This window comes from Neovison vison, chromosome 3, assembly GCF_020171115.1.
Source record: "Neovison vison isolate M4711 chromosome 3, ASM_NN_V1, whole genome shotgun sequence".
Classification (NCBI taxonomy): domain Eukaryota; kingdom Metazoa; phylum Chordata; class Mammalia; order Carnivora; family Mustelidae; genus Neogale; species Neogale vison.
This window is the reverse complement of record NC_058093.1, coordinates 62,757,830-62,778,963: the sequence shown is the minus strand read 5'-3', so window position 1 is coordinate 62,778,963 and position 21,134 is coordinate 62,757,830. Positions and strand designations below refer to the sequence as shown.

Genomic DNA, 21,134 nt, shown 5'->3' with positions numbered 1-21,134 from the left:
GTTATTTTCCTCCATTTGAATTGTGTCTTTAGGTAAGTTAGACTACTTAATCAAAGGGCCTGAATATTTTTTATAATTCTTTATTACAATTAATAATAAATTTGCAACTGTTTTCTTGATGAGGGATATCTTTGCATACCAATGTAATTAATTTGTCTTATCGAATAAATGGTCTAATGATGAGTACCCCCTGTGGAAAATGTGTCCCTAGTCTAAAGAAGTGTGTGAGGTAGAAACGATAATCCCTGATTTCAGTTGGTTTAGGGAAGAGCAGCAAAAATATGTGGATAATCAAATGACAGAGATAGGTAAGTCCCAATGATAGTAAAACAAAAAATAATCAGCATTTTCAGAGCATAGACCATGTGGTAAGCCCTGTCTTAAATGCTTTATTTGTATAGCAGTCTTTCATTTTATCTTCCCAGCAATCCCTGGTGAGGGTATTATTATCCCCATCTTAGAGATAAATTGAGGTATAGGTAAAATAAAATAACTTACCTAAAGTCATGCAGCTAAAAGTAATGGGTGCTATAAATAGATAAACCCAGGAGATCTGATTTCACAGCTTTGCACTCTTAACCTCATAAAAAGATGGTTATGGACGGGGATTGAATTTAAGGGGCAAGTAAAAATTTTATAGGAAGTTCAGAAGTTGTAGGTAAATAAAAAAATGCCTTAACAAATCCAACAGTGGGACAGTTCACTAAAGAAATCTGTAGTGACTCCATTAAAAAAAATCAATCTCCATTAAGGCCTTTGAAATGTTTTTATATAAGTTTCTATTTTATAAGTCAAGTCTATGGTTAAAACAGGAAAATCCATGATTTATATTTTAAGACAAATTACAATCCTGCTTGTCTTTCAGAGAATTAATTCTGAGGTACTTAGAAGATGGTTTAAAAATTTAAAAATTTAGTCTCTTACTCTGTGGCAACAGTGTTTAGACTTATTTTCTACAGAAGTTGTTCCTGGACTCTCACCTCCTTTATGAATGTTTAGGCTTTGAATAAGCAACTCATTTATCTGTACCACTGAAGAATAGGAAGAAAACATACATAATCACAGATAAAGTCATCTGTCATTTATGCTTCTGAAATCTGGCAGAAGCAAGCATCTACCCTAGGACATTTTTTAAAAAATTTTAAAAATGTATTTATTTGACAGAGAGATACACAGGGAGAGAGGGAACACAAGAGGGGAGCAGGAGAGAGAGAAGCCAGTTCCCGCCGAGCAGGGAGCCCAATGTGGGCTCCATCTCAGGACCCTGGGATCATGACTTGAGCCGAAGGCAGACAGTTAAAGACTGAGCCACCCAGGTGTCCCTACCCTAGGACATTGATTTATGTTCTCAGCATTCCAAGATCTTTCTGAGGCTATAGTATGGGCCTAAGAAGGCTACCCGAGGAACTATATTATATACTCAACAAAGAATCATGAATTTAATGGCGAAAAAGCAGACTTATGAAGTTATTTCAAGATATGAGCAACACCTGACTAACGTGATTAATGTGTTTTCTTTTACCTACAGTTTTAACTGTTGCTTCTATGTCTCTTATCCAAATTGGAATGTTGAATATCTTAAGTTAGATACCCATTAATAAGATTTAGCCTATTTTAGCTTCATTCCTCACTTACATGCTCATTTCTTCTGTCATATTTTTACTGGAAAAAAAGATTTTGTGTCAGAGGACTCCAGAGCTTTCAAAAAATTTCATGCTGATTCTTTGTAAAAATATTTCCAACTGTTATAACCTTGGACTTTTCCTATTTGCCATTTTCCTTAATGTTTGTTTTTAAATTATTTTGATCACTAAGTATCAGAGAATCCTTTGATACTTGTCATTTTTCTTGAAATTTCCAGATTTAAATCCTAGTTTTAAAAAGTGTCAAATATGTTTTTGGCCAAATTCAGTTTCCCTCACTCCCTTAACTAATGTTCTTAGACCCCTAAATGAACTGGGGTCTTTTTAACTCCTGGGGTCTACTCCATTTGAAGTCTCTGCTTTCCCCCAAACATATTTATTGATATTGCATGTACAGGATAAGTCTGTGTTATAACATTTTGTGTTATAGTAGTTCAGAAGTTAAGATTTGTGTATATGGCTATTTTTCATTAAAGAGCTCAAGATACAATTTTCATCTTAATGGAAGAATGTGTGCAACTGTTGAGATGATAAATGTAGAGATATCATTGCTCTGTGGTTTATTAGCTTTCATATGTTATATATGAATATAAACTTAGGAAGAATTAATCCTGATTTTTTTTTCTTACAGAGTACTTACATGATAAACTAGAAGAATATATAAAACAATTTTCAATAGTAAAAATAGTCAGACAAAGAGAGAGAAAAGGTCTGATCACTGCAAGGTTGCTAGGAGCAACAGTTGCAACAGCTGAAACCCTCACATTTTTAGATGCTCACTGTAAGTATGTATGTATAGACATAGTTGTAACATTTTCCCTCTGCTTCCTTATAGTTTAAAAAGTGAGGAGGACTTTTCTTTAGATGACTAATTGTATTTTCTTTAACATCATTTTCAACTGGTGATTATAGCAATAATGTCTGAAGCAGATTACAGCTCTGGGTAGGGACCTCCTTTAACTCACATGGAGTTCTTCCTCCTCTGTGTTTTGGGCTCCTCAACTCCAGTATCCTTCAATGACCAACTTCCCCGGCAAGTTATCCTTGCCTGGGCATTGTTTTCCAGATGCACAGTCTGTCAGAAAAAAAAAAAAAAAAATGCTTTTCCTTATTATTCTTGATTCTTACAGTTTAAAATGAATGAAAGTTTTAAGTGCAATGAATTCTATCTTTAAACTTTGTTCTGGTCCTGATACTTAAAATTTCTGTATTTTAGTTCTTTTTTCAAAGATTTGCACACTTCTCTTGTCCTACATTAGGGATACCCCCTTCCAACTTCTTCTGGCATTTTTTAATGAATATTATCAGTTTTTATTTTATTGCTACTGTTTCTTTCCCTTTCATTTTTAATGCTTTTGTTCTCCAGTGTCAATGATTTTAAGTAAAATATATAGCATATAACATTTTTAGATTCCATATTTAAAGTGCATGTTAGGAATTACTAAAATGTCAGTTAGTCCCCCAGCTGTAAGTTTAGTGGGTTATGCTCTTTGTATGAGTATTTAGTTTTGAATTGAGTTGGCTAGCCCTTCGATTATGTTTGACCTGGCAAATGGTTTCGGTTATATGCTACTTTTTACAGAGAGCTTTTGGATTTGCTGAGTCTCTTTAGAGCTCTCAAATCCAGTACTCTCTTAATACCTGGCTCTTAAATGAACAGAGAGGTCTGAAGGTAATCCAAGAGAGGTGTTTTAAAAAGAAAATGGTTCATTCTCCAATATTGCCTCTTGTGGTCCAGAATTACAATTATGTCAGACTGGGCATTCTTCCTCTCAGGCAAATGTATCTGATGTATCTCCTTGATGCCAAGTGGTCCTCCTAATAACTGCCAAATTCTCCTGATGGGGAGACCGGGGTAGGACTGACTCTCCTGAATTCTGTGCGTTAAGTGAGCCTGGCCCACAACCAGGGCCCAGACTTTTTTATAGCATTCTTTTGCCCCCACTTTCCATTAGGGCTGGGGCAGGTTTGAATGGTCCTTCTCCAACTGCTAAAATCAAAATATTTTGACTCCTTGACTTATTTTCTCCTAAGTCTCAGTTAGAGAAATGAGGATTTTGATTACTATACCTTACTTAGGGAGACAAGTTTAAGTAAATCAGAACACTTACAGGGTTAGGTGGCGTGAATCAGCAAATAGTTACTTTTGACTCATAGCCCATTTCAGAGGGAAACACAGATCTGAAACTTAAACACGCCAGTGTCCTTTTACCTCCTCACTAAGATTAAAAAAAAAAAAAATCATCTCCTATAAATAAACTTCCTAACTATGCTGAATTTTGCTTTACCTTTTTCACTCTACCCTCATCTCATCACAGAAACCTTTAAGAAATCTCCTCGGGGTGCCTGGATGGTTCATTGGGTTAAGCCTCTGCCTTCCTTTTGGGTCATGATCTCAGGGTCCCAGGATCGAGCCCTGTGTCGGGCTCTCTGCTCATCAGGGAGCCTGCTTCCCTTCCTCTCTCTCCGCCTGCCTCTCTGCCTACTTGTGATCTCTCGCTGTCAAATCAATAAAAAATCTAAAAAAGAAAAAGAAAAAAGAAATCTCTTCAATGTTCAATGCTCAAAAATACAATTGACTATTATTTGTTTCTCTAAACTGTCTTCAAAAAACAAAATAGAAAACCCTCAGTGTTTTCATTGGCTTGATTAGAATTGTGTTCCTTCCAGGTGAGTGTTTCTATGGCTGGTTAGAACCTTTGTTGGCCAGAATTGCTGAGAACTACACGGCCGTGGTGAGTCCGGATATTGCATCCATAGATCTAAACACGTTTGAGTTCAACAAACCTTCTCCTTATGGAAGTAATCACAACCGTGGAAACTTTGACTGGAGTCTTTCATTTGGCTGGGAATCACTTCCTGATCATGAGAAGCAAAGAAGGAAAGATGAAACCTACCCAATCAAGTAAGATGATTGCTTTCAAGGTTGTATATGCAGTTCAGTTATTTAAATACGTATTTACTCTTTGCTTTTTACAGTTTTTGCCTCCAAGATCATTCACACTAACAAAACAAAGAACACACGCATTCTATGTAGGGAATAAAAAAAGCCATATATATATATATTTACTTACGCATGATATTACCAAGTTGGAATTAGAAGTATGTGAGGTCTTTTGTCTTCCTCATAATCATTACTTCAGAATCTTAAAGCTTGGTTAGAAGACACTTCATAATTTTATTCGGCTGGGAGAGGATATTTAAACTTCTTCCCTGTGCCCCGGCAAAACTTGACTCTGAAGATAGCATTTTTCGTTTTTATTAATCTATGTAAAACCTTTGAAATTGTGATCTCTCTTTAATTTTGGGGGGCATTTATTTCAGTTGGCTCTTTAAGTAAGTTCTTTTTTCTTATTTAATTTTTTTTAACAAAGTTTGACAATGGATTATTTTTCAGAACACCCACTTTTGCAGGAGGCCTTTTTTCCATATCAAAAGAATATTTTGAATATATTGGAACTTACGATGAAGAAATGGAAATCTGGGGAGGTGAAAATATAGAAATGTCTTTCAGAGTAAGTTTATAAATATAGTACATATTAAACAATAAAATACACATTTCATCCTAACTGGCTGATACAGATTGTCATAGATGTGTGCAGTCTTTACTTTTTGTGCTTTCTAAAATTTAATTGCTAGAAATTCTAGAATAAGGGTAGTTCTCTTAAAATGTAACTTAATATATTTACTTGTTGCTGCCAATGTAACAAGAGGAATCAGTTAAACGCCTGTGTCCAGCCAATAACACCAATTAATGCACTTGTAGCTACTGAATTCCAGCCAAGATAAATATAATTCAATCTAGTGCTTCAGGAAATGGGTTGATTATCAAGGGAGTCAGGATGGAAAAACATTTATGTATAATTTTAAAAAGACATTAACTCTTTGCATTAAATGAGCTCCTTTTTTCCTATGCGTATTTAAAGTTAATATGAGAAACAAAACAAAAACTTTGGATGGTCTCCAATATACTTACTTGATTTCTTGAGTTCATTTTCTGCAATGATTCTGTCATTCATTTTTCATCTATTAGGCTGGAATGTCGTAGGAAAAGAACTGAGCTAGGACTAGAAGATTTAAGTTTTAGCTCTGGCTCCAACACAGAATGGCAATGATGAGCTTAGTTAGCCAAATTTGAGCTGCTCAAGGCAAGGGCCTTTCTTTATTCACTTAAGCCTTCCCAACCCCTAACACATGTTAGATTTCAGGTACAACTTGTTGAATTAAAAATACCACTGAGTTTTCTGATTTGTTTTAAAAAAGAGAGAATATGACCTCTTGCCCTAATACTAGCACAGACTATTAAACATGTCTTCATTTTAGGTTTTTTGCTTAGTGACTATGGTAGAGTTGATTGCCACGGTATTTAAGTGAGTAGGTATTGATTTAATAATTTCCCAGATAAGTTTTTTGACCCACTATCTCTAAATAGGTATGAGTATTTTTAAACAATGACCAACTACTTCACAAGATTGTACTTGGGTATTACCTGGAATTATTTTCTTAATTACAAAATTGAACATGCAAGGGTAAATGTAGTCTGGGTCCACTTACTCCGAGACTGCTAGTTCCTGCCGTAGAAGAGAGAATCTTTGTTTCAAATGAACTGGCCATGTATCTTATATAAGAAGATAGAAGTCAAAATACGAAAGAGCCTTTGGTCTTTGGTATACATTAGAGTGCTGGAATAATTGTTTGCAAAAAAAGAAATGTAGGATTTGGTTTTTAATGAAGGATTCAGAATCACTATTTTGTTAAATTACTTTCTGAAAATATGTCCTTGTTGTATTTAGTTTTTGTACCGTTTCATAAATTTTTTTTTTTTATATTTAAGAATTTAAGTTGAACTGGCCAGGAACAGAGACTATTTGTAGTTTTAATAAATTTCTTTTCTATATTTTGTTTTTATTAGTACCTTAAAGATGAATTTAAAAGCAACACTTGGTTTTGTAAATATACTGTAAATTAAACAAATATCATTAATTATCAGGTATGGCAATGTGGTGGGCAGTTGGAGATTATGCCTTGCTCTGTTGTTGGACATGTTTTTCGCAGCAAAAGCCCTCATACCTTTCCAAAAGGCACTCAGGTGATTGCTCGCAACCAAGTTCGCCTTGCAGAAGTCTGGATGGATGAATACAAGGAAATATTTTATAGGAGAAACACAGATGCTGCAAAAATTGTTAAACAAGTAAGTTAGAGCTAAATAATTAAATCATGATAAAAATCCATGCCAAGTTCTCATATTCTTTTACTTACTTGAGTCAGTTCAAGTATAAAACATTGTAAAAAATTATTTCTGAAGTTGGTTTTTAAACTCAAAATATATAACTTATTGATGCCAGTTTTTTCTCTTTTTAAGGAAAAAATGAAGTAAATGGCTTTTTTAAATATTTAGGCATTCCACTTGATGTTACTCTTTAAATATGGAAGATACTTAGTTTTTGTAACTGCCTTGGTTCAGGATATTCCTCAAAGAAAAGTAAAATTCAGTGGAACCAGTTGTAACTGGTTTGAGGTGATGTGATTAACACCCAAAGGAAGGTGCTAAGTGGCTTTTGAACTGGGGATGGAGACAGTGTCAGAATGTGGCAAGAGAATAAACCAGGAATACCAAGCCATTAAAAAAAATTTTTTTTTTAAAGATTTTATTTATTTATTTGAGAGAGAGAGCATGAGCAGAGGGGAGAGGCAGAGGCAGAGGGGGAAGCGGACTCGCTGCTGAGCAGGAAGCCCAATGCAGTGCTTGATCCCCAGACCCCCGCAATCATGACCTGAGCCAAAGACAGACACTTAACCGACTGAGCCACCCAGGTGCCCCAAGCGCTTGCCCCCCACCCAAGTTCTAGTTCCACTGCTTGCTGGAAGGGGTTACCCTGGCAAAGCCCCTTTGAGACGTAGAATGAGATAACACTGGTTGAGAGGTTGGCCCGGCATGGGGTGTATGCTCAGCCGACCTTCTCTCTGCTTCTCCATCTTGAGAGACGACATACTTGCATGTCTCCCAGAGTAGTTATGAAATATAGAAGTAAGTGTTCACAAATGTATGGCACTGTTGTTACTGACCTGTCATGGATAAAAGCTCTGCAGAATTGTGATGCTTAATACACTGGCACTGAGGTCCAACAGGTTTAGTACTGGTTGTGGTAAATGAACTAGACATTTTAGGAGTGTGCCTCAGTGAATATGCCCCCAACCCTTTGGAAGAAAAGTGCTGATTTGCAGGGGGTATATATTGAGATTAAAGGGGGTCAACATTTTGACTGTTACAACAAATGGTTTGGTTACCTCTTTTCAGCTTTTCTTTGGTCTCCAGTATCTTTCTGCAACATGTTAGTAAGATGCAAAGTCAGAGCGCTAGTGGATTAGCTCAATATCTTTTTATCTAAGGCCACCAGAACAAATTGGGCAGACTGTGTACTGCACACGGGTACGTGGCTGCGCAGGCAGGCGTGTGCGGACTGCACCTTACACTCCCTTATCACCCACAAAGGGGCAAGCAAGCCAGTAAACCCTTGTTTTTATCACAGGGCAAACAGATCTTGTTACAAAATACGTAAGTTAGCCAGAAGTCCTTTAGAGTTTTACACTTTTCGCTAAAACCCCTGGATTCAAGACATTGGTGTTGGCAGAGAAAATATTTACCTTAACTGAAATAGTGAGCTCGAGTGTTTAAACTTTTCTTATATTTAGGTACCAAATATAGTTTTTCTTTAAAATTTTACCTATGGACCCAATACCTTTTCAGTTTAATAGTGTTCTCTAAAAAAATTTTTTTCTTAGTCTTTTTAAAATAAAGGAAAATGGGGCACCTGGGTGGCTCAGTGGGTTGAAGCCTCTGCCTTCGGCTCGGGTCATGATCCCAGAGTCCTGGGATTGAGCCCCGCATCGGGCTCTCTGCTCAACGGGGAGCCTGCTTCCCTCCCTCTCTCTCTCTGCCTGCCTCTCTGCCTACCTGTGATCTCTCTCTCTATCAAATAAATAAATAAATAAAATATTTTTTAAAAAATAAAATAAAATAAAGGAAAATAAAATGCAATTGATTAAAACCTTGCCTTTTTCTGCTAATACATTGTTATTATTAAGGTGTAAGTGACACTCTTAAAACTAGAAAAAACTTGTGCCCACCTGTGTTGTCTTTTATAGTCTTGACTAGAGAAAAGATATAAATTAGACTGTATTGGCAACCGTCTTTTTATTTCCTTATTTAACTTTTTTGAGAAAGGGGGGGGGGAGGCCAGGGACAGAGGAAGAGGGAGAATATATATAAAATATGTAAGTAGTTTAAATACTTAAGCTCATCATTTCAATTAAGGTAAATATTTTCTTTGCCAGCTTCAGTCCCAAGGTGGAGCTTGATCCCCTAACCCTGAGATCATGACCTGAGCTAAAATCAAGAGTCATGCTTAGGGGTGCCTTGGTGGCTCAGTGGGTTAAGCCTCTGCCTTTAGCTCAGGTCATGATCTCAGGGTCCTGGGATCGAGCCCCACATCGGGCTCTCTTCTTAGCGGGAAGCCTGCTTCCCCCTCTCTCTCTGTCTGCCTCTCTGCCTATTTGTTACCTCTCTCTCTGTCAAATAAGTAAATAAAATCTTTAAAAAAAAAAAAAAGAAGAGTCATGCTTAGCTGACTGAGCCACCCAGGTGCCCTAGCAACTGTTGCTTTATACCTGCTTCCTCATACCTCACTTCACAGATCATTCTTGGGTATAAAATTAGAATCAATTTTGGATTCTCCCACTACCATTTCTCTAGAGATCTTTGTCCCAGTGAGGGAGGTTTGGTAGCACAAAGAAAGAATGAAATAGCATTATGTCATCACCTGTGCAGGTAACTTGGTTCTCTTTCAAGGAAGAAACAAGCAGGGAGGCATACTTATGCCTGAATAAACAGTGAATTCAGTTAAAGTGCATCTTGCATTTTGGCCAAAATTATTTTCTGGCCCAAATATAAAACAAAACATTTGAACTCTTTTACTAGTGCTGTTTTGATTAAGCATTTGTTTTACTTCTCATCTTTCTCCAGAAATCATTTGGTGATCTTTCAAAGAGATTTGAAATAAAGCACCGCCTTCAATGTAAAAATTTTACATGGTACCTGAACACTATTTATCCAGAAGCATATGTGCCAGACCTTAATCCTGTTATATCTGGATATGTGAGTATTTTCTGGCTCCTTTTTGCTTGGTATATATGCCTTTGCCACAAACATTTATGTGGTCCAGGGAAAATTTCTGACATATTTTCTGGTTTATGGCTTTTGAGATTTTACATGTACTATTTATTAATACTGCTTCCTGAGATGAATTGAAAAAAATAGATATCAACCACATAGATTGCATTTTTTTTAATAACTTGAAAATTTTCCTTTAGATTAAAAGCATTGGTCAGCCTCTGTGTCTGGATGTTGGAGAAAATAATCAAGGAGGCAAACCATTAATTTTGTACACGTGTCATGGACTCGGGGGAAACCAGGTGAGCCCTGCACTAAAAGTCCTCCCTTCTCACTGACACAAACAGGAGTAGGTTGTCAGAAGTCCCAGATCACCTTTGTATTTGGGTAAATGGGTGTTTAAAATGTTTTAGGTTAAGTTTGGCAATTAATATTAAAGTTGCTGAGTGCTTGATTTTGACTGTCATTCTGGTTCTGAAAACAATTTGAAGTGATTCACTTACTCAGTAGAAAGGCAAATGAAAAAATAATAGGATAAAGCCATTTGACATTTAAAAACAGGATCTTCTATGTGGATCTTTGATGTTGGGGGGACTACTGGCAAGGTGATTTTGCAAAACTATACGTAAAGGCTATATTTACTTAAATGCATTCAGTAGCAAATTGTATTCAGTGTAAATACCAAAAGAGGAGTATTAGAAGTTATCTTTGTGGGTCATGATATTGTTTGAGTATGTTGTTGAATAAGGGCATTGTTCTTGATTACCCTTCACTGGTATACCTGCTCAAATGTTACATGTGAGTATTTGGCCTGTCATGGGTACAGAAATTACAAAGATAACATTTCTAGTTTTTAGCTTCCTTGCCTTGCCTTTTACAAGTTTTCTCCTGGAAAGATAGGACGCTCTCATTTGTTCATTCAACAAATTCACTGAGTAACCCCTGCGTGCCAGAAGGATATTCTGCTGGATTCAAGCAACTTAGATTCTAACTCCTTCAGGAAATCTACATTTCAAAGCCAGTGGTCACAGTCAGCATGGGAAGGTCTGGAATAAAGCCTTCAGAGCGCTTCAAGATTATGAAGGAGGGCATCTGAATGAATTAGACTGGGTGCCCATACATTTTCCTTGGAAAGCAGACATTTGAAAACATTTTTTGGAAGATGCCTAAGAGTTAGTGAGGTAGCTGGTTGGGATGAGAAGAGTATGAAGAGGGGGTTACAAAGGAGAGGAGCTGGTATGTCTTTTTTTTTTTTTTTTTTTCTGTGAATTGCAGTTATTCGGGGAGGGAGTCCAAAATGTGTATGGAGGATTTTTACAATATTAAATACTAATGATGTCCTGTTTTAGTAGAATGGAACTTTAGTGATGTCAGTTTTAAGAAGAGTCCATTTACCTCCTGGTCTATCCTCTTCCATGTTTCTTCTACTCATTAGCCTCAGCTAAATTTAGTTCCAATCCTTACTCATCCAAATGAACCAGTCGACCAAGGGTAGGTGGCACAGATGTCCAGAAGCCATAGCTGGTGAACAGGATCCATTGCTGGATGATTAAGCTGTAATTCTGAAATGGGATGGAGATACACATACACAGATACCCACACAAGCATATGTATCTATATATCTAGATACATATATATCTACACATGTGTATATGTGTGTATATATAGGAAAATTTAAAATATGTATATACAGGAGCACCTGGGTGGCTCAGTGGGTTAAGCCTCTCTGCCTTTGGCTCAGGTCATGATCTCAGGGTCCTGGGATCGAGGCCCACATCGGGCTCTCTGCTCAGCGGGGAGCCTGCTTCCCCCTCTCTCTCTGCCTGCCTCTCTGCCTGCTTGTGATCTCTCTCTCTCTCTGTGTGTGTCAAATAAATAAATAAATCTTTTTTAAAAAACTTGTAAATTTTAAATACAACATAGCTGTCTTTTAAAAAAACTCCATTGGGAATGGAGAAGTAGTTCATATATTCTTTCAATAAATATTTGTCTATAATGTCTATAATGCCACTTGCACTGCTACAGTAGTGAAGAGGGAAAAATCTCTACCTTGTGAATCTTGTGTTTTTTAAGGAGAAGGGGAAAAAGAGTAATTTTGGACATAAAGAAAAATGAAGCAGGATAGGTGGATAATGTGAACCTGGGGAGTGGGAGAGGGGTTTGTTTTTGGAGGTTCAGGAAGACCTCTCTGAGAAGGCGACTTTGGAACAGAGGCCTAAAGGAGTTGGAGAGGAGCCGTGTTCCAGGAGGGGAGCGTCCTGGCAGAGGGGGTGCAAGGCTAGAAACTAGGGGCGGGTCAGTGGAGCAGTCAGAAAGCCAGTGTGTGGCTGCAGCAGAGTGGTCAGGGCAGACAGGGTGGGAAACAAGGTCAGAGACATCCATAAGAAGCCTGGTCATAGAAGGCTTTGCAAGCCTTCCCTAGGAACTTGGATTTCATTCTCAGTTTGACAGAAGCCATGTGAGGGTTTTGAGCAGGAGGATACTATTTCCCAGTTTATATTTTAAGAAAATGACTCTGATTTCTAGCACTGTAATATAGCCATCGATTTTATTTTAGTTTATTTCCTTTAAATTTTTTTTCAGTCAAGCACTGCATTTAAACTGCTTTGCAAATTTTAGTTCCTTGAGTGCTAAGCGTTTTGAGATATCATCTAACCTGACCATTTCTTTATGTGCCCTTTTACTGTTTTGACCAGATAATGATCTTTGTATAACATAAAACTCCATTGTAACAGTATTTGTATATGCCAACTAAAAGTAAATATGTTGATAATGTGGCTATATTGATCAATATACTGGTACAGTGCCGTGTAAGTCATTATGGCTTTGTAACAGTGAGCTTTGTTCCTGTGCTTCTTATTCCAGGGTATTTGTACTGGTTCTAGGTTATGTTTCTCCAGTGTTCCCAGGTAGTTAATTGCATATTCTTTTTGGTTGCTAAAGTATCTTCTACTATTTCCTATTCCTTATAACTTGCCTTTTAATGATTTTTTTTTAAATGATGTATGTAAAGTAAAATATTGGACAGACTTTCCTACCATCTTTGAGATCCTAAGATTTATCTCTCTTCAAGGAGTATAGCTAAAATGCTGTTTTCATGATCTACACTCATTTTCATTCAGTGTCTCATCTGAAGAACTATCAGTTATAAAAATGATGGATATGTTTGTGGAAGGAGCTAAATTAAGCATGAGGCCAAGACCAGGGGAACTCAAGATTAATTCAGCTAATGTTTGTGGAGTGCCTACTCTAATACACATAAAGGGTTTAGAAAAAACCCTGCTTAGCACATAAGAAGGGCTCAATAAATATTAGTGCTAAGACTAATTACTTCATTATTGAACATCCATTATGTTCACTTATTTTATCTTTGGAATGTCAACATTATGGAGTATTTGATTTGTGAGGGATGTTATTACTAGATATGCTGCCTGACTTTGGTCTATGGTGAAGCCAGCTAGCTACACACACAATTCCAATAGAATGCTATGAAAGTTATTTCTGATGTACTATCGGAAGCCTGAAAAGGGTGTGATTTAGTTCAGTAGGACCACCTCAGGGAAATTAAAGAAGCAAAGTAACATTTCAGTTGGCTTTGCAAGGATAAAAAAGGAATTAGCTGGGCAGAGAAGGATCCAGAAGGATATTCCAGGCAGAGCACAGTAAAGCAGTCTTAGACTTATGGATGCATATACTCTACATTGGTAAAATTGTGTGAGAAGAACATGGTGTACAGTTCAGGCAGTGGTTGATGTAAGATTGAAAACTGAGGAGTTCATGTACTTGTTAAGGAGTGTGAACTTCTCCTAGCAGCAGTAGTGACTCACTCGAGGAAGGGAGGTAGGGCATCAAATCAGTGTTATGAAAGACCAACTGGCAGCAGAGTAAAAATGCAGAAATTGCAGGTAGCTGGAAGTATTACAGTGGAGATTCTGAGTGCTGGAATAAGAGAAGTGAGATACAGAGCAAAGTGCGATGGTGACATCGGAGAGGGAAATTCAGTAGAGCTAAAGGGCTGATTAATAAATTGAACATATGGGGAGAGAGAAACTTTAATCCTAGTAATAGCAGCTAAGATGAATAAAAAGCTTACCATGTACCAATTATTGTTCTGAGTGTTCTACGTAGATTAGCCCTCTTAGCCTCATAACCCTGTGGGGCAGGAAAACTATAAAATCACCCATTTTACAGGGAAGGAAACTGAGACATGGAGATTACCTCATTTAATTGCTCCTAGTGTAAGTGAAAATGCCATTAATTGAGATTAATAGGAGAGAAGGAACACTTGTGGAGAGGAAGAGGCAGTATATGTGCTTACTAGAAGTTTCCAGGTCCAGGTGTGCTGTGGCACACCTGTCCTAGCTAACCTCCATTCCACCTGACTTACTTCCCGTTTCTGACACGGTAGGGAGACAGTACCTTGTTATGTAACTACCTGCTAGGGATAGGCTGGGAAGGGGTTATAGCATCTTCTGTCATAAAACTCATATTTCTAACACCTATTTTTATTGTATTATTTTGTTGCGTACACAGGACTTCATTATTCAGCAAGTTGCTGATTTTTAAAAATTATTATTATTATTGGACCATTATTTTGCAGCTGAGGATACAGGTCAGTGACAACATTGTTCTTTTCACAGTATTTTGAATACTCGGCTCAACATGAAATTCGGCATAATATCCAGAGGGAATTATGTCTTCATGCTGCTCAAGGTGTTGTTCAGCTGAGAGCGTGTGCCTACAAAGGTCACAGGACAGTGGCCAGCGGAGAACAGATATGGGAGATCCAGAAGGTACCTCAGTGCAATTAATTCACCTCTTCCCATAATTATTTTGATTAGCTCAAGTTGCTTATCTGGGAAAATGCATGAACCATAGCATAGTAATGTGATCCGTCAGTATTTCTCTTTGTTAACTTTGTTATTGTGTCTGTCTACCAGTGTGATGAGAGAATGTTTCTATGAATTAAATACTCGTAGGAACAAGTTGCTTAATGAAAGCATGATTTATACCGTCAACACTTTTGTGAATTATTAATAATAGTTGCTCATGTTTGTCTTTTTAAAGAGTTTCTTACAAGTTTCTTACAATGCTTCTGGCAACAGTCGCTTTTTTTTTTTAATCATGGCCAAGAAAAAAAATCATTATCTTTTTCGTCCCTAAAGTGACTCATTTCTCCTGTTTCTGTGCTTTTTTAAATGAATTTAGAATTGAGAGAATACATAAAGAAATCTTTGCTGTTTTTAAATGTATGTATTAAAGCTTAGCTGGAACATAGCAGTCCTTACCTGAAAATTGTTTTGTACCCTACTAAAATACTAAAAGACCGATTTTTACAACATCATTTTTTGAAGGGGTTGTCACTTACGGATATAACAATGGAATGGTTCTTATTTGAAAACTTGATTCAGACCTTACTCTCTATACACCTCTTTATTTATCTAATACCTCCTGTGAATTGAACAGTAGTGGCATAAATGATATGGTTTACACCAGAAACCAGAGAGATTTTATCAGACAAGTTTGATCTGAGAAAGATTAAAAGTCAAGAGCTGTGTACATTTGGTTGTGAGTGTCCTTTAGCTTCGATGAGACTATGATGTAGTTTTCATATTTATCAGTTAACCAGGAGTCTTGAAATTTAATGTCTGTTGTGTTTTCTTTTTTTCTAGGATCAACTTCTGTATAATCCATTCTTTAAAATGTGCCTTTCAGCAAATGGAGAGCATCCAAGCTTGGTGTCATGCAATCCATCAGATCCACTCCAAAAATGGATTTTTAACCAAAATGATTAAGTGTTCCTTAAAATTAAGGAGTTGAAAAAGGAGATATTCTTTCTCATAAAACTGTGACTAGGCATACACTGTAGTTTTTGAAAATTATGCAAAAGCAGCTAATTGTAACTTATTCCAAGTGCATTTTTCTTATTTATGTCTTAAAATGTCTATGTAGCATTGCTACAGAAATCTTTTAAGTTTCCGTTTCAAAGCACAATAACTAATAATACCAAAGACTATTTTGAAATGTCCAGATGTAGGGGAAGAGATGTTTACAGTATGATGAAAATAATTTTCTAAGTAAAGTGATATTTGTGTGTTTTGTACACTTAAAGATATGCTTAGCTACATTCACACACTCACACTTTAAAATATTTCTTCTAGTTTTCTGGGGGGAGGGAGAAAGATTTGATACTGTATTTTTTTAACTAAATAGAAATGGATCAATGAAGGTCAAGCATTGGCCTTTGTGTATAAACCAGGAAATTTTTATAGATCTAGAATTTATTATATAAAAATGCAGGTAAACTTTTTTGCCTTTTGTTTTCTTATTTGTCATAGGTTTCCTTAAACACGAAATTAAATGAATAAGAATATTTTTAACACTTCAGTATCTTGGCAAATTTTAAAATATTTTTTAGTCTGAATCCACTTGACTTAAAGCACTTAAATCTTGCTTAAAATATATTTCTTAAATAACTATACGGTGTGTTTTCCCAAAGCAATTAAAAGAAAAACTATAAAGTACTATCTGTTGAAAAGATGTCTTTTTCCTTTCTGCTAGTCCTTTTTCCTTACCAAAATTCACTAATCTTGAATGTTTGTGGAATTGAATTTCAAATGCAGAATACTTGACTCTTTTAAAAGCTAAATTTTGTTTGTTACTGATTCAATTTAGATCATCTTTGTAAAGAATTTTTTTCATCAAAAAAAACTTCTATGTGGAAAACACAATAAAATGAATCCTTATCACTATTGTAACTTTTTAATTTCAATTTCTTTCATCTTTTGGATAAAATATATAGTTCCTATTAAATGGGGGGGGCGTGAATTTTGTATACTTAATTTAAGTACCTACCGTAGAGCCATCAGATATTTCTTAAGGAATACTCAACTATTTGGTGATGATGGCATAAAAGATGGGGAATGGAGAAGATTTTGTGTGTTAGATATTTTGAAAATTTTGTACTAATTTCTGATATTCCTTGAGCATCTGATGGAGTAATTTTTTTAAAAATGTGATGCCTACATAGATTTAACACTTTTCTTTTGGGTCCATTTTATATAGAGCTATCTTGTATTCTTATTTAAGAACTAAAGTATGATTGGCTTCATATTTTAAATGTTGCTGATCCTCAGTTGTACAAAAGAAAATATTTTTAAATCATTGGCCCTATCACCTCATTGTTTGTAACTTTGAACTTGCATCAAAAGACCTGCACTCTTGGGGACTTGTGGCAGCTGGGTGGCTTAGTTGGTTAGGCGACTGACTCGGTTTCTGCTCTGGTCACAATCTTGGGGTAATGATCTCCGGTTCTGAGGTTGAGCAGCACTAACTTCCAGTGTCAGATTCTGCACTCAGTGCAGAGTCTGCTGAAGATTTTTTCCCCTCTTCCCTTCCCCTCGGCTCCTTCCCAACTCACTTGCATTCCCTTTCTCTCTCTCTCAAATAAATAAATGAGATCTTTAAAAAAAAGACCTGCATTCTTTAATTTATTATAGTGCCAACATTTATTTCAATTCAACTAATATTTATTATATGTTTAACATGCCAAAGTTAGTGTAGGCAGAATGAGTCTTATGTTGTCTTTGAGCTTAGATCTTATGGAGCAGAGAGACAAATGATTTTGAAGTAGGATAGGGTCGCCTGGGTGGCTCAGTTGGTTAATCAACTGCCTTTGGCTCAGGGTCCTGAGATCCAGCCCTAGGTCGGGCTCCCTGCTCAGTGGGGAGTCTGCTTCTCCCTCTCTCCTGTCCCTCCCCAACACTTGTGGGCTCCCTCGCTCTCTCAAATAAAAATCTCTAAAATTTTTTTTTGAAATAGCGTAGTAACATTATGATTTAATTTCATGACATGACAGCTTATTCGTATGTGATATTTCTTCAATAAGATATTTTTATTACTATAGCTAAATACTAGTATGTATTGTGAAATATACACTGGTGCCTACTCACATGCACAATTTCTGTTTCTCAATTTGTTACTCTAGAGTAAACATCCAGGACCAAATACTGCTCTTAGGGTTCATTATAGCTCAAAAACAAATCCTCAAAGATACTTTGTAAATAAAAATCATATTTAAAAAAAATTCGAGGGGCACCTGGGTGGCTCAGTGGGTTAAAGCCACTGCCTTCGGCTCGGGTCATGATCCCAGAGTCCTGGGATCGAGCCCCACATCGGGCTCTCTGCTCAGCAGGGAGCCTGCTTCCTCTCTCTCTCTCTCTGCCTGCCTCTCTACTTACTTGTGATCTCTGTCTGTCAAATAAATAAATAAAATTAAAAAAAAAAATTCGAGTGCCGCCTATGTATTAGGCATGCATTTTCATGTCAAGATTCAACCCCAAATCTATTTAGATTAGTTGGTTTTATTATAGCAGTATTAAATGCATGAAGGTAGGGTCCTTCTTACCTGATTTAGGAGCCTCAGTTCAAGTGTCACATAACTCATTTCATTAGGGATTTACCCTTCTGGATAGAGGTAGTATCTTTTAAGTCTGAATTTTGTAAAATGCTAAAAGGAATCTGTTTATGGAGTCTAGTTGCCATCTACCTGAGAGATCTGAATACACACAAGTGTGAAATTGTGGAGCCCTTGCTCAATTTCAAGCGACCGTAGCAAATGGTCTAATTGCTTCACAAGACCTGACATGTTGCCTTCATTCCAGAGGACTCAGTCCTGAGAACTTTAGATTGGTAAGCTAACTGCCAAACCTGCTAGGGTTAACCTGAGGGGTGGGCTCACTTAGAACTGGATGGGACTAGCCAAAGAGAAAATAAGCAATATACTAAAATGGCCTATTCTTACAACCAATAATGACGAACTATTAAGTCCCTATATTGCCAGGTAATTGGCCTTCCTGTTAGACAATTTAATTAAATACTATGTAAGCCATCAAAATATAAATGCAAAAATACAAGGAGTTGCTATTTCCAAGAAAACAAGGTTGGATGCTTTGGGACAACAACAGATGTCAAATTATTTTTTAAAAAATGCTGAGTTATGGGCGCCTGGGTGGCTCAGTGGTTTAGCCGCTGCCTTCGGCTCAGGTCATGATCTCAGGGTCCTGGGATCGAGTCCCGCATCGGGCTCTCTGCTCAGCAGGGAGCCTGCTTCCCTCTCTCTCTCTGCTTGCCTCTCCGTCTACTTGTGATTTCTCTCTGTCAAATAAATAAATAAATAAATAAATAAATGCTGAGTTATGTGTGGATGAGAACTTTAAAAGAGAAAACAAATATCTCAGAAGATTCTGCACTCAAATTGCTTCCAATTTACTTTTTAAAAAAGCAAAACAAAGGATCTTCAGACAATGCATTTTTACTGTGGTTGGTGCAGGAAAGAAGTTGCATAATTCTCATAAACTGATTCATACTCAAAAGGCCTTGGCCTTTCAATAGAATGTTTGTGAAGAAATCAATATACATACAAGTGTAGGAATGAATGTGCTTCTTATGGCTTTCTATTTTAACTGTATTTTTCAAATTATTAGTCATTTATCAGTCTGACTGCATTGGAGGGGAGCTTTTTCTGCACGTGTGTAGTCACTATTGCTGTTCAATATTCAACAATATTTAGGAAATATCATTGGTGTTTTCATGACTGTAGTAGGCATCAGAGACTAATGATACACAAAATGGTCCTTGTCTTTAAGAAGCTTGCAGTCTAGGGGCACCTGGGTGGCTCACTGTGTTAAAGCCTCTGCCTTCAGCTCAGGTCATGATCCCAGGGTCCTGGGATCAAGCCCCACGTAGGTATCTCTGCTCGGCGGGGAGCCTGCTTCCTCCTCTCTCTCTCTCTGCCTACTTGTGATTTCTGTCTGTCCTATAATTAAATAAAATCTTTAAAAAAAAAAAGTTTGCAGTCTAGTAATGACTGACAACAATATTTTGGAAAGAAACACCTTCAGCCTACAGTGAGTCCATTGCTAGGAACGAGAAGAGAAAAAAAAAAAGTGCCTTGTATTTTAGACTAGGTAAATAGCTAGAGAAATGCTTCTCAAACTTTAATGTGCACACTGGTCTTATTAAAATGCAGATTCTGATTCATTACATCTGGGTAGAACCTAGGATTCTGTACTTCTTTTTTCTCTTTCCTTTTTTTTAAATTCTGTGTTTCTAATAAGCTCTTAGATGAGGCCGCGTCTGCTCGTCATGAAACCACACTTTGAGTAGAAAGACTGCTCCGAGAACCAATGCCTGGGATTCTTTGAGACTATCACAGTGAATTCGGTTATGTTTTACATCCTTATTATTTCAGGCATCACCGTAAAACAGTGCTCTCTGTTGTCCTTTGTTGCCATTATGGTTCTCTGGCAATTCCCACATCGTGTCTATTTCCCTAGCTTGGTCAACTCCCCCACCTTGTGTATTGCCTTCTACTCTGCCTGCTTCTACCGGGGCTTTTTTTTTTTTTTTTTTTTAATTTATTTCTTTGACAGAGATCACAAGTAGGCAGAGAGGCAGGCAGAGAGAGAATGGGGAGTAGACCCCCCGCTGAGCAGAGACCCTGATGTATGTCTCGATCCCAGGACCCTGGGATCATAACCTGAGCCGAAGGCAGAGGCTTTAACCCACTGAGCCAGCCAGGTGCCCCTACTGGGGCTCTTTGATCAGAAAACTCCCTGTGTCAACACCCTCATCTCTGAAGTTTCTATTCTTTGTCTTGCCTTACCTTAAGCTGGACATCTATGGATACTTCTTCTTATTCCTATCTAAGGGCTGTTGTTTTTTGTTTTCTAACGTTCTTCTTGTGCTTCAAACTGAGTATTTGAAGTAGGTGTGTCCTTTCTACAAAATGCCCCATTTTCTACAAAAATGCCCCAGAAGACCATGGATATATTATGCCCCAGAATAAATATATAAATATATATAAATAATATATCCATGGATATAAAAATTCCCCAGAAGCCGCATGGATATATTATCCTCCATCTTTTCTAGCTGCTGTCAGTTATAAATCTATAGGTCATTTCTTTATTCTACCCTCATATTTAATAGGTTGCCAGAGGATCGATTTCTTGATTGGAAATCATTAATTGATAGTTTGAAAGTATTGTTCCATTTTTTTCTAAATTCCCGTACTGAAAAATCCGAAGCATTTTTGACGTTTGATCCTTTGTTAGTAATCTTATTTTTTTCTCTCTGAAAACCTACAGGTCTTCTATTTGCCTCATTGTTTTGAAACTTCAGGGTGAGTGTTACGTTGATTTATGTATTTCTGTGTTCCTTACATACTTATGCCTTTCAATTCTGAGAAATTTTCTAAATGTTTCTTAATTTTATCTTTTTCTATTCTTAGTTTCTTTCTGGAAATCCTATTATATCAG

General features: G+C 36.9%; 1 protein-coding gene across 1 annotated transcript in view; it reads left to right on the top strand.

Annotated features, from left to right (window-relative positions):
* GALNT3 (polypeptide N-acetylgalactosaminyltransferase 3) overlaps positions 1-17,238 on the top strand; it is a 45,236-nt gene extending 27,998 nt beyond the window's left edge. The window contains exons 4-11 of the mRNA XM_044242251.1: positions 2,275-2,424; positions 4,314-4,548; positions 5,041-5,158; positions 6,634-6,834; positions 9,667-9,798; positions 10,014-10,115; positions 14,454-14,606; positions 15,486-17,238. Of these exons, the coding sequence (XP_044098186.1) occupies positions 2,275-2,424; positions 4,314-4,548; positions 5,041-5,158; positions 6,634-6,834; positions 9,667-9,798; positions 10,014-10,115; positions 14,454-14,606; positions 15,486-15,608 (1,214 nt within the window). The 3' untranslated portion in view covers positions 15,609-17,238. The remainder of the gene's footprint in view (positions 1-2,274; positions 2,425-4,313; positions 4,549-5,040; positions 5,159-6,633; positions 6,835-9,666; positions 9,799-10,013; positions 10,116-14,453; positions 14,607-15,485) is intronic.
* The last annotated feature ends 3,896 nt before the right edge of the window (positions 17,239-21,134 follow it).